General features: G+C 28.1%; 1 protein-coding gene across 1 annotated transcript; it reads right to left on the bottom strand.

The window, feature by feature from the left end:
- Window positions 1–8,487: 8,487 nt before the first annotated feature.
- On the bottom strand, window positions 8,488–10,344 carry LOC122610638 (glutathione S-transferase T3-like). Its single transcript, XM_043783607.1, has 3 exons — window positions 10,029–10,344; window positions 9,238–9,508; window positions 8,488–8,980 (listed from the first exon to the last, which is right to left on the bottom strand). The coding sequence occupies exons 1-3, from the start codon at window positions 10,342–10,344 to the stop codon at window positions 8,488–8,490; spliced, it is 1,080 nt and encodes a 359-aa protein (XP_043639542.1).
- Between the last annotated feature and the right edge of the window lie 2,479 nt (window positions 10,345–12,823).

The following is a 12,823-nucleotide window of genomic DNA, read 5'->3' on the forward strand; positions in this document are numbered from 1 at the left end:
TGTAAATTGGCGATGGAAAACCAAAAAGTGTAAATTAATTTAGATATGTGTTGATTTAATTAATTTAGAAAAATTGAGGGCTGTAATTGCTTAGGTCAATTATCTTTTAGTATATATCAAAACTAGATTATTAACCCGCGTAATATGCGGGTGAACATATATAATTAATCATATGTTATTTTTTCATAAAATCAGATATTTTAAAAGTTATTGTATACACTATATACAAATGTTTAGTCTTATTTATTAATATACATATTAACTACATAAAACAAAATGCATACATCAAATATTTATTATGTGATATCATAAATGTTCTATACAAAATTGCGATTTTAGTTATAACGTTTTTACTTTTAAATTTGTAACAAAATTAAATTTATTTGTTCTATATATGTTTAATTATATAAACTTATACTTTTTGTCAGAAACGTGTGAATTACTTGTGAGTATCGGGAGGTTTGACACATATTATGTTAATAACATGTGTAATTAATTTAATTACATTGGGTAACCTTTAAAAAACTACTCTAATAATGAAAGCTATATAAAAAAATTAAAATAAAAATAAATTAATATTATCTTAACTAAAAATAAAATGGAAGCGAAATTTTCCTAAATTATGGTATTAAACTTTCTACATTATATCATCGAAAGTTATACTACATTATGAAATTAATTTACACACTCAAAAATTTATAGATCATTTTTATAACTTTGTTTTGCCTAATTATTTCATTTTCAAGGTTTGCCAAATATCACAATTTTTATATTTTGGTACGTTAAATAATTCTAAGTTAACGGCCGTCGAAACTGTCACACCACTTGCTTCATGTACTAATTATAGTTTATAAATTTTATTCTTGTATTTAACTTACCCAAAATTTTAAGACTTATCCACTATTGTCCAAGTATATATTTAGTACTCATCATATCGAGTTAATTATTATCAGATTAAAATGAGTTAATTTACAAATTATTTTTCTTAAAGGACTAATAGATTTTGGATCAAAGATAAAATCACTAATGATACAAATGTCTTTAACATGTTGGTTTTAAAAATTATAAACTTTCTCATAGGTAAGAAGATTCGAATTTGTGACCATAAATTTTATAGACAACGTGTTTGCTTTGGAGGAGTTGGTAAACAAAAAAAAAAAGTCAAATTTGGTTTATGTTAATAAAAATTATAAACTTAAATTTATACCGATAGCAATCTAAAACTCAAGATATTGAATATAAATAATGTCTTCTGTAAATTATAAAACAAAAGGCTTTTAGCACAAAATATTTAAAATACTACCTTATTATAACCATCTTAATATATATGCTATAAAACAGTTGAACTAATGACTTATTAACCAATCAAATCGTTCATTTTTATCAAATTGACTCCCGCTTATGTCATCATTTAATTTAATTATAAATTAAAAATTCTAATAATAATTATCCAACTCAATTTCATCAAATTGACTCCCACTTATGTCATCATTTAATTTAATTATAAATTAAAAATTATAGTAATTATTATCCAACTATATTATTTTATTAGTATCTGTAGAAAAAACTCACTAATTTACATTTTTTTGTTTTCCATCGATAATTTACCCATTTTAGTCCTGAATATTTAATTTATATTTATTTTAGCCATCAACTTGAAAAGATTTTTTTCTTAATTTTTAATTATTTAATTAATTAAGAAAATTTCAACATATGAAATATTATCTACAAAAAAATTATTTCAAATAATGAAATACGATATATATGTTTAATGTTCTAGAACTATATTCTTTTAAATTTGTTTTTACTTACATTTTTTACATTTAAATTTTGGTATTTAATAATTTAAATTTTGACTTTACGTGACTTTTTATCGTATAAAGAATTATAGATTTACACTTATAAATATCAATGTCGATTAAATGACTAAAGATAAATACCACCCTATAAGAAAATATGATAAATTTATACTTATAAATGTTGTACATTGGTATCCCAATACAATATTGATAATGTCGTCCGATTTAATAATATATTGGGTTAATTTTTTATAAACTATTGATATTAATATTTAAATTAATATTTAATACAAACACAATATGAACAATGGATACCTATCCCAAACACAATAACATATGACAATATACAACATCTTTATCTTAAAAACAATAAGAATTACAGAACATGAGACGATCACAGAACAAAGCACAATTTACATTGGATGGTTACTTGAATACTAAATCCAAATCTATATGAACTCCATTCAAGATTCATTTTATCTCTCAATCAAAAAGGTATAAATTTTCTTTCTTTTTATATATTAGTTTTGTATATTAATGTTTAAAGTTACAATTGTCACTTAAATCAAGAGTCCTAATTATTATCAAATAATATGAAAACAATTCTAATTGTAATCTAATTATCATATGACATATGATTTTCAATTTTTTTTTATAATAGATGAATTATTGTAGTATGTGCCTTGTAGAATGAGTACGATAAATAATTCCATAAATATGTCTCAGTTAATAATAACAGTGACGAACTTGTGGTTATTGTATTACAACTTACAAAGTATAACACTTAAAACTGTAAATTTTCAAAATTATAAGATTTTATAACTTAAATGTATGAAAATCTAATATTGATAATACCGTAAGCTACGTGTTCAGTGTTGAACACGGGTATAAAATCTAGTAAAAGCTATATATATTTTTTAACATCAAACTAAATAAATTAATAATTTATAAAAATCATTAAAAAATCTACCAAATTATATCTTTTCATAACTAAGTTCGTATAACTCATTAATTTAGATTTACTCAACATAAGACTCTTAACAAACATTCCAAATTTCCAACCAAACTAATAATTAGTTGCCTTCGTTACTTTTTTTTTTGTCTTGACATAATGTAACTATAAGTTTATTTAATACAAAATTATATTAGTTTAATTAAAATCTATAAAAGGTAAATGAGGTAATCAAATCATTCCAATGACTAAAATTCAATTTTATTTTTCATCAAAGGATTATAGCTTTTTTAAAAATGAATTTGAAAGTCTCTTTTATTATTATTGGGAGATAAGATGTAAAGATATAAATAAATTAAGATAAAATAAAGCTGTTATATTAGAGTATTTTTATTATTATGGATTTTTGCTAAATACAACATTAGGGGCTATAGTTAAGGTGTATAAAATAGTTTTAAACTTACTACAAAAATCATGGGATACATTTTCGATATGAAAGGTATAAATCTTTAATATACGTTAATTACATGTATTTAGCATTTTCCTTAAAAGTTTAACATTATATAATTATTTAATCATGGGATTTTTACATCTTTTGTCTAGTGAATGATGTCTAGTCATAGTCAATATCTCGTTTTCTAGTATACGTGTAAAGTTTTACTATTTATCTGATATCATATACCAACTGAATTGGAAAAAATAAATCTTTTGTCCATATATATCTCTCTTACGTAAAGAAACAAATATATACTCGTAATTATTAATTGTATGTTAGATTATTTAATTATTTTATTATATGTAAAATCTGTATCTCTTACGTATTGTAACTGTGATATATCTTTACAACTCCATATTAGATATTTGTTAAAAATATATGTTTAACTTAAAAAATAATTTTAATGGATTGTTTTTTAGTATATATATATATATATATAAAGATAAAGATTCTTTTAAGTTCAAGGTTACGTATCACATCCTTTAAATATTGCTGTACTTTTTTTTTAAGTTAGCCTTTTATCAGGTACATATCATAATTATTAACGTTGGTTAACATAATAGACTGAAAATGAGAAATATTTGAATAGATAAAGTAAAAAAATATATATGATATTATAACGTTATATTATGTAAATTTATTATTCAAGAATATATCCCTCGAATTAACATTTTCAAATGTATATATTAACTTTTCAAAAAAACAGAAACAAATAGATAAAAACAAAAAAAAAAATCCTGAAAAATCCAAGTTGGGGCTTAATTTTAGTTTAGGTCGTGCTTGGTTTTAGCCGGCTTCGGCCTCACCAATCTAGTAGAGGTTTTTCTTCGAGGCACGGACTTTTCAAGGCCTGGACTATTTTATTTTATTTTTTAACAATAAAAGCACTTTTTATACTTTCATGCACTATGGTGTCTCTAGGTGTTGCGTCGGACAAATGTTGACACTAATATCATTTCTACTATTTTCTCCATTATTATAATACTTTTCTTTTGAATGTCACCTTATTGAGTTGATTTTTTTAGACCATATCTGGCTAAAATATCCAGTCAACTAAAATACTAGCAATTATCCAAGTTTTAGGTAATGGATAGTTTAATAAAGAGTAAATTACACTTTTCGTCCTTCAAGTTGGCATGTTTCGCATTTTTTTGTCTCTTAAGTGAAAAAATTATAATTTTGACCTTAAAGTTGGCAAATTTTTCCAATCATCGTCCCTCGTCAAAATGTGAAGTTTTAGCCATTAAATCTCACACGTGCAAAACACGTGAGGGGCTGAAAGTGCAAAAATCTACAAGTTTAGGGATGAAATCTGAAATTTACTTTATCTTCTCCGGCGGAGTGGTCGGAAAATTCGCCGGAAAACTTAAAATGTTGATATCTCACTCGTTTCTTTGAATTAGACCACGAAACCACCACGAAACAATATTCAAAATTAATTTTCGCACGAATCCTAACAAAAAAATTTCAGATTCAACACTTGACAAAAAACTCAAAATCTCGCCGGAAAGTGTTGTAATGACATCTGCCGATGGAATCCCTTAACATAAAACATGCTTTCGATGTGCCCAATGCAATGGAAAACTCGTGGTATGTATTTTCCTATTATTAATATTTCCAACTTTTAGTTTTGCTCCATTTTTTACATGCATTATAAACCAAACTGTAAACATGATCTGACATTTTGTGAACCGTACATGAGAAACACAAAAGTAGTTCTGTTTGTAATGATAAATAAAACCACCTTTTAACAATCTGAAGATCATATTGGGTTATATATGGGTGATTAGGATTCTTAGATTAGGATTTTAGGGTCTTCATTTTTATCTAAAACTTACAGGGTTGTATTCATTATTTATTTGATCAATTACGTACACAAATTGGTTGGACTCGAAGAAGATCAACTATATTTCAATACAAAGTAGACGAAAAACCAACAATGTATTCGATTTATTTAGTTTATATTTTGCCCAGTAGCTTTTAGTTGGTCATTTTTGTCTAAAACCATGTTTCAAGTCTTGAGTTAAAACCACAAACAACTAATCCTTCAAAAAAAGTAATAATAATAAATAAATAATTTAGATAAATACCATAATTAAAGAAAGTCCTTTATTTTTCACAGAGGTTTATTAATTATATATATGTTTATGTATTGTATTGTATTCTATAAACTCTAAATATATATGCATGTGTTAGATGAGTAGCTACTTTCAATTGGATGGATCACTGTAGCTACTTTCTTGGTTTTCCGGCAAGATTTTGAGTTTTCCGAAAAGTGTTGAATTTGAAATCTTTTAGTTAGGATTCGTGCGGAAATTAATTTTGAGAAGTTTGATGGTGGTTTCGTGGTCTAATTCAAAGAAACGAGTGAAATATCGACATTTTACATTTTCCGACGAATTTTTCGGTCACTCAGCCGGAGAATATAAAGTAAATTTCAGTTTTCGTCCCTGAACTTGCAGATTTTTGCACTTTCAGTCTCTCATGTATTTTGCACGTGTGAGACTTAACGACTGAAACTTAACACCGTTTGGCGAGAGACGATGATTGAAAAAAATCTGTCAACTTTAAGGTCAAAATTGTAATTTTTTCACTTAAGAGACGAAAAGTACAAAACGTACCAACTTCAGGGACGAAAAGTGTAATTTACTCTTTAATAAAACGTCATTGTACCAATTGCAGGTATGATGATTGGACTCCAACATTAAAATACCAATTGCAAATATGATGATTGGACTTTAACATCATGGTACCAATTGCAAATATGATAATTGGACTCTAACATCATGGTACCAATTGCAAATATGATAATTGGACTCAACAATCATGGTACCAATGACAAATATGATACTTTAACTTCCACATCATAGTACCTATTGCACACCTTAGCAAATAGCAATCATAGTAGGAAGCCATTGCATCATTAGCAAATCTGTTGACTACTTGTAACTTTATAATGATATCTTTCATAAAAGCATTTTGCTGGGTGTGCAAAGACAATCCTATCGGTACAAACTAATCTTTTAACGTTAACATATAAACTTGGTAGGCTTTTCCTTTATGGTCAACCAGTTCTAACATGGAACCCAAGTTGGACACATGTTGGGTTTGGGAGCCATGGTTATCCTAAGACATGATACTAGAGCCCGGTTGGCGGGTTGAATTAGTGGTTAAGACGATGGTTTCCTGATTTGACCCAGGTTCAACATATCAGTTTATCCTGATATGCCTTGTAACGAATGGAAAACAGTAAAAAACAATTTACTCAGATAAAAAAATCGAAGCAGCAAAAAAAAAAAAGCCGGAATTTTTGAATGTGCTAATCGAGCCAGTTGGTTTTAGAATAGAATTTCAGTTGGACTTATATATTAGGCTTGATGAGTGATATATTGCATATAATAACAATAATTACACAACTTGAACATCTTAAGTAATGATAAATGATATTTTCTCTAACAAACATCTTCCTGACATTTTTTGTAATACCACAATAACATATCGAAGTGTAATATACTTTTACCTCCTTTTATCGTTTGATTACCAAGTGTCATAATCATATGTTTTGGAAATTATTGATAGGATTTATTAAATAATATATTAAAACACTCTATAAATATTACTTTATAATAATTTTGTATTTTCGTGTTGAAAATTCAACTTTTTTGTATACACGATATTACCATTCTACTTTTTACGGATTACTTTATACCCGAGTCATATGTCTTCTAAAATATTTTGAGTACGCCCTTTAAATTTAATACATTCACATTAATTGTCTACAATATACACTACTTGACATAGCTGTTTTCTCTAACAGTCGCTTTCACCACCACCACCAGCCGCGATCACCATGGCGCCATGCCTCCTTCGCCATCAATATCATTGTCGTCCCGTTACACTAGTATCCTTCTAGTTAAGTGCCATTATAACCAAGGGAGGGTCTATTAAGGTACCTACGTTTTTTTATTAGTAGTGTGGTTTTAATGAAATTCTTTTAAAAAATTATTATTTTAGTCTTATTTTCGTGTTCTCTTGACTTTCGATCTTCTCTAGTTATTTTTAGTGTTATCTTTGAGTCTCGTTTCTTCTGACCCTTTCTACTAAATGAGTCAAGATGCGCCCCTAATTATAACTCATCGATAAGAGTTACAAAAAAGATTATTGTTTACTTTAGTCCTTTGTAGTAAGCCAATCCATTGAGTTTAATGCTTCAATCATTCCATATCACCCTATTCATAGTATCTCACATGTTCAAGGCCAATGATGATGTATTCATGTATCGCTTCCTATTAGTCTATTACTTTGCAATATGTTTTTTTCTATAGAAGTTGAATTGAATCTTGAAAACAAAACTATACTATTTTTATTTATACTTAGTTTTCTAGTTATATTTAATGATATAACTTCTTAAAGAAAAGTTGAAATGTGGACAGAAAAGTGATGGGTCGACTCGACCTACTTTGACTTGTACTTCAAACTTACAATTTTCTGACATGATTTGACGAGTTACTCCAAATCGATCACATGATCCAGCCATCCTATGAAGGGGAAAACTTATTTCTTGCCCAAGTCAAACCTTTTTCTTATCTTTTGTTAGAACGTTATATCACTCCTTTTTATTTATATTCTCAAAAAATACTATTAATAATCATATTTTTTTTCTCACTTTTTTAAAAACTATTATTATTATTATTATTATTATTATTATTATTATTATTATTATTATTATTATTATTATACAAGATTAAATCATTTTCTTTTGGAAATTTTCATGCAAGAATTGGAAAAAGAAAATAGAAAAAGAAAATCCTTTGCATAGCCCACCCAATATTCTCTATATTTTTTCTCACATTTTCTTGTGAGAAAATTTTCTATCTTTTTCTCACAAAATGAATTGAGAAAACAAGAGTGTCAATGTTAAAAGCCTAAAACTAAAACTAAAAGACTAAGAGGAGTGGTGTCGGGGGAAGGAGGGGGCGACTTGTGCCATGTGGCATGTGGGATAAAAAGAGTTGCCCCTCAAAAAAGGTGGAAATGAGTGGGTTTTTAAGGGGTGGGCGACTTGTGCCATGTGGCATTGGTAATGATTGATTTATTTTTATTTTTGATTTTTTTGTAAACTTTGTTATAATAGAAAGGAAATACATATATATTTTAAACATAAACAAATTTATTAAACATAATTAAAATTACTACTAATTAATCATAAAAATAACAAAGTTCTTAAATATAAAAACTAATCAAGACAAATATTTTTCACGAAGCGCTTGTTTTTTGCGTTCCATGATGCTTCGATCCGGCTCTTGAAGGTGGGAATAGTCGGTACCCAACAACTTCCAATCGCGGTCTTCTTCCATGATCTTAACTTTCTTTTCCTTCAACTCAATTTTCTTCGAGCTCATATCAAACAATTTCTCCAACTTTTTCGCAATTCCTTCAAACGTCTCCATATACTTACCCTTTCCTTTCCCCTTGCCTCCCGAGCTCGACCCGGCTTCCCCTCTCGACGCTTTCTTTGATGCGTCCCTACCAATGGGCCGTTCTTGAAGCCCCGGCTCATTATCATTATCACCCAACTCTTCAAACGAGTTAAGGTCAAAGTTGACCCTAGCATCCGACCCTTGACTAGCCACTGGGTCGGTGGATGATGAAGTCTTCGACCTTTTGGCCGTGGGTTCACCGAGATTGGTCCTCACAGCGCTTTTGTCCACGAGATAAAACTTCGAACTGTACCTATATAAATATATATAACACATAATTAAACATAATAAAAAGTAATATATGTACATATATATATTAGACATAAAAAAAACATAATAAAATGAAATGTGCATATATATATTAGACATAATAAAACATGATAAAATGAAATGTACATATATATATACTTATGTATACTAGACTTAATAAAACATAATAAAATGAAATGTACATATATATATATATATATATTAAACATAATTAGACTTAATAAAAAGTAAAATATTTACCGAATTTTGCCCCAAATTGATGAATACGGAAAAGCCTTGCGATAAGTTCCTTCATACTCTTCGTTGGCCTTTCTAACACGATCTAAATCGTTTTCCCCACTTGCATGACCGATTCGAGTATAGATTTGGTTGAAGTTTTGAATAATTGGACGTATCTTCCTCCATTTTGCACTCACAACTTCGGGGTCACGGTAATTTATCGGCTTTTCTTCTAATGTCGCCAAAGCTTCGGTTATTCGTGACCAAAATACCCCCTTTTTTTGGTAATTTGCTACAACAAAAAACAAAACACAAATAATATTTCAGATAAAAAAAAACTGTTTTTATTAATTAAAATACTCGTATGTTTGTTGTTTTTTTTTTTAAAAAACTGTTTTTTTAAAAATAAAAACTGTTTTTTTAATTAAAATACTCGTATTTTTTTTTTTATAAAAACTTTTTTTTTTAAAATAAAAAACTGTTTTATATAATAAAAACTGTTTTTTTTTATAAAAACTGTATTAAAAACTTTTTTATAAAAACTGTTTAAAAACTTTTCTTTTTGAATATAAAAAATATATAAAAATCTGTTTTTTATTAAAAACTGTTTTTCTTTTTAAAAAATTCCGAAATATATTAAAAAAATAAAACTAAAACAGTTTTTTATTTTATAAAAAAAAAACGAAACAGATTAAAAAAAAACCGAAACAAAATTTTTTTTAAAAAAAAAAAACCGAAACAATTTTTTATTTAAAAAAAAATGGGCATATTTATATATATAAAAAAAATAGTATGCGTAAAAAGAAAAATACCACATTCCGGGTCTTTGGTCACCGATAGCCAAGCCGTAGCTAAATTCATTTCTTCCGACGGTAACCACGTTTGTATGACATTTCTTGGTCGTGGTTCGTCTTCGCCGGCCACTTTTTTCCTATGCCGCCTTGGTTTTGATGGTTGAGGGGGTGGTTGTGTCTCTTGAACAACATCATCATCTTGAGAATCTAGTGGTGGAGTCTCAACTAGCCTTTGACGATCAAAAAATGAACCGGGAGTGTTTTGTTGGCTAGACGACCCACCAAAAGTTTCATGTTGGCTCGAACCACCCATACCCATACCCATAGAACCCATACTCGTACCCATACCCATTTGTTGATTACTAGACATATGTTGAATCAATTGGAAAAGTTGTGGATTATTGAGTAAATTAAAGTCGTTTAACATATCGGGTTGTTGATTTGGGTTATTCGGACGTTGACTACGATTACCCGGGGTAAAAGGGTTGTTGTTTGGAAACATTTTTAGTTTAAGATGAAGAAGATGAAAGTAAAAAAAGGAAGAAAAAATGTATTTGTGTGTGTGAAATGTAAAAGTGAAATGGAAGGAAAGGATTTGTTTTAAAAAAAAGGGGAAATTTTTTTTTTTTTTTTTTTGAAGTTGGTCAAAACTAGCCGGTATTCATTTAGTACACCTCGGTCAACGTGCGGTCAAAGGAAGAGACGGGCGAGAGGGAGAAGACGGGCGAGAGGAAGAAGGGTCGACGGGGGTGGTGTTGGGGGCGAGGGTCGGCGACGGGGGGCGAGGGTCGGGGGATTTGACACCCACTCCGCTCGGTCTAAAGGGGAAAACTTATTTCTTGCCCAAGTCAAACCTTTTTCTTATCTTTTGTTGAACGTTATATCACTCCTTTTCATTTATATTCTCAAAAAATACTATTAATAATCATATTTTTTTTCTCACTTTTTTAAAAACTACTACTACTATTATTATTATTATTATTTATTATTATTATTATTATTATTATTATTATTATTATTATTATTATTATTATTATACAAGATTAGATCATTTTCTTTTGGAAATTTTCATGCAAGAATTGGAAAAAGAAAATAGAAAAAAAAAATCTTTTGCATAGCCCACCCAATATTCTCTATATTTTTTCTCACATTTTCTTGTGAGAAAATTTTCTATCTTTTTCTCACAAAATGAATTGAGAAAACAAGAGTGTCAATGTTAAAAACCTAAAACTAAAATAAATAAAAAAAAGTTTGATTACACCATTTTCCAACTTATATCTTTGTTCATAGTTGTATTTTTAATTATATTATAAAATCCCAATAGCCATAACTTTTTGAGTAATCTATTTCATTCTATATTATGCTCTTTTGCTACAGGAAAATGATAAATCTTTCTAACCAAATAGCTTAATAATCCTTCTAATACATCAAAAAGATGACATGTGGTATCCACTAATTCTCTTTTTTAACTTTGCCCCCTGATTTTTTCACATGTCATCATCTCATAGTTAAAAGGATTATTAGGCTATTTAATTAAGAAGATTAATCATTTTCCAACAAAAAAATATATATCTTAGAAAAAGAAGAGAAATCATGCTCCTAGATGGCTATCATCTTCCTCTCATCACCTACTTTTTATCGCTCATGAGGCTTGGCCCTTCAAAGATCTTATCACCTTTCTAAACTGATGTTCTTGTTAAAAGTTGTCTTCCAATACTAGAGCTATTTATGTTACATGTCATTTAGTATATTTTGTCATTTAACAGTTTTTGGTCCCTAGCTAGCCACAAAACCGATGCATACATCCTTCAAAACCTTGGTTGAAAGTTGTCTTAAAATACTCCCCTTTTTATGCAATTTGTCAATGATTATATCTTAAAGTCATTGAATAGTTTCTGGTCCCGACCACAAAGCCTATTATGCATATGATGGCGGATCCTGAAATTTATTATGAGGGGGGTACAATACACATGAAGTTGGTAACAACATGGTCTTATCGTTGATTTTGCTAGCCTATATTATAACTAATAAGTAGGCCATTTAATTTTCATATGTAAAATCGAAATTCAATATATTATCATACGATTAGATGTCAAAATTTCAATCAACAATATATTTTTTAAACCTAGTTTCAGTACTATGTTCCATGATCATCAACAATATATCTTTTGTGTTAAACATAAATTTACATGTTTAATGCTAGGCTAAAATGAAAACATTGTAAATTTGCAATCGAGGGGCCAAACTCGATGAATAAGACGATGCATAAATGACAAATAAAATAAAGGGTAAATTACAAAAATCATACCTGAGGTTTGTTCGAACCTACACTGGTCATACCTACAATTTAAACATTACGCGAGTCATACCCAATGTTGTCAAAAACTTACACTAACCATACCTATCGTTGACGGTCGTCTATTTGACCGTTAAGTCAAGTCACGTGTCATGCATGTGAGGTATCAAAACTGTAATTTCGTGGATATTTCATGTATTATCCTTGTAATTCACCATAAATATAATCATTAAGAATTTTAGAGTTTTATTTATACTTCATTTATTAAGTTGGGTAGATATGACATTTATTATGAAACAATACTTTTTATAATGAAAAATATATCGAGAAAAATAGTTGATACAAGAATACATTTATTATTAAACATGTCATTATTATTTTGTTATATGTGTATAGTAAATATAACAAGGATGAAAACCATTAAAACCACTAAAATTTTCATTTTTATATATATTATTATTAATTTATGATTTATTCTTTTTAATAAAAACCTATTAAAAAAATATAATTTTAAAAA

This window comes from Erigeron canadensis, chromosome 8 (assembly GCF_010389155.1).
Source record: "Erigeron canadensis isolate Cc75 chromosome 8, C_canadensis_v1, whole genome shotgun sequence".
Classification (NCBI taxonomy): domain Eukaryota; kingdom Viridiplantae; phylum Streptophyta; class Magnoliopsida; order Asterales; family Asteraceae; genus Erigeron; species Erigeron canadensis.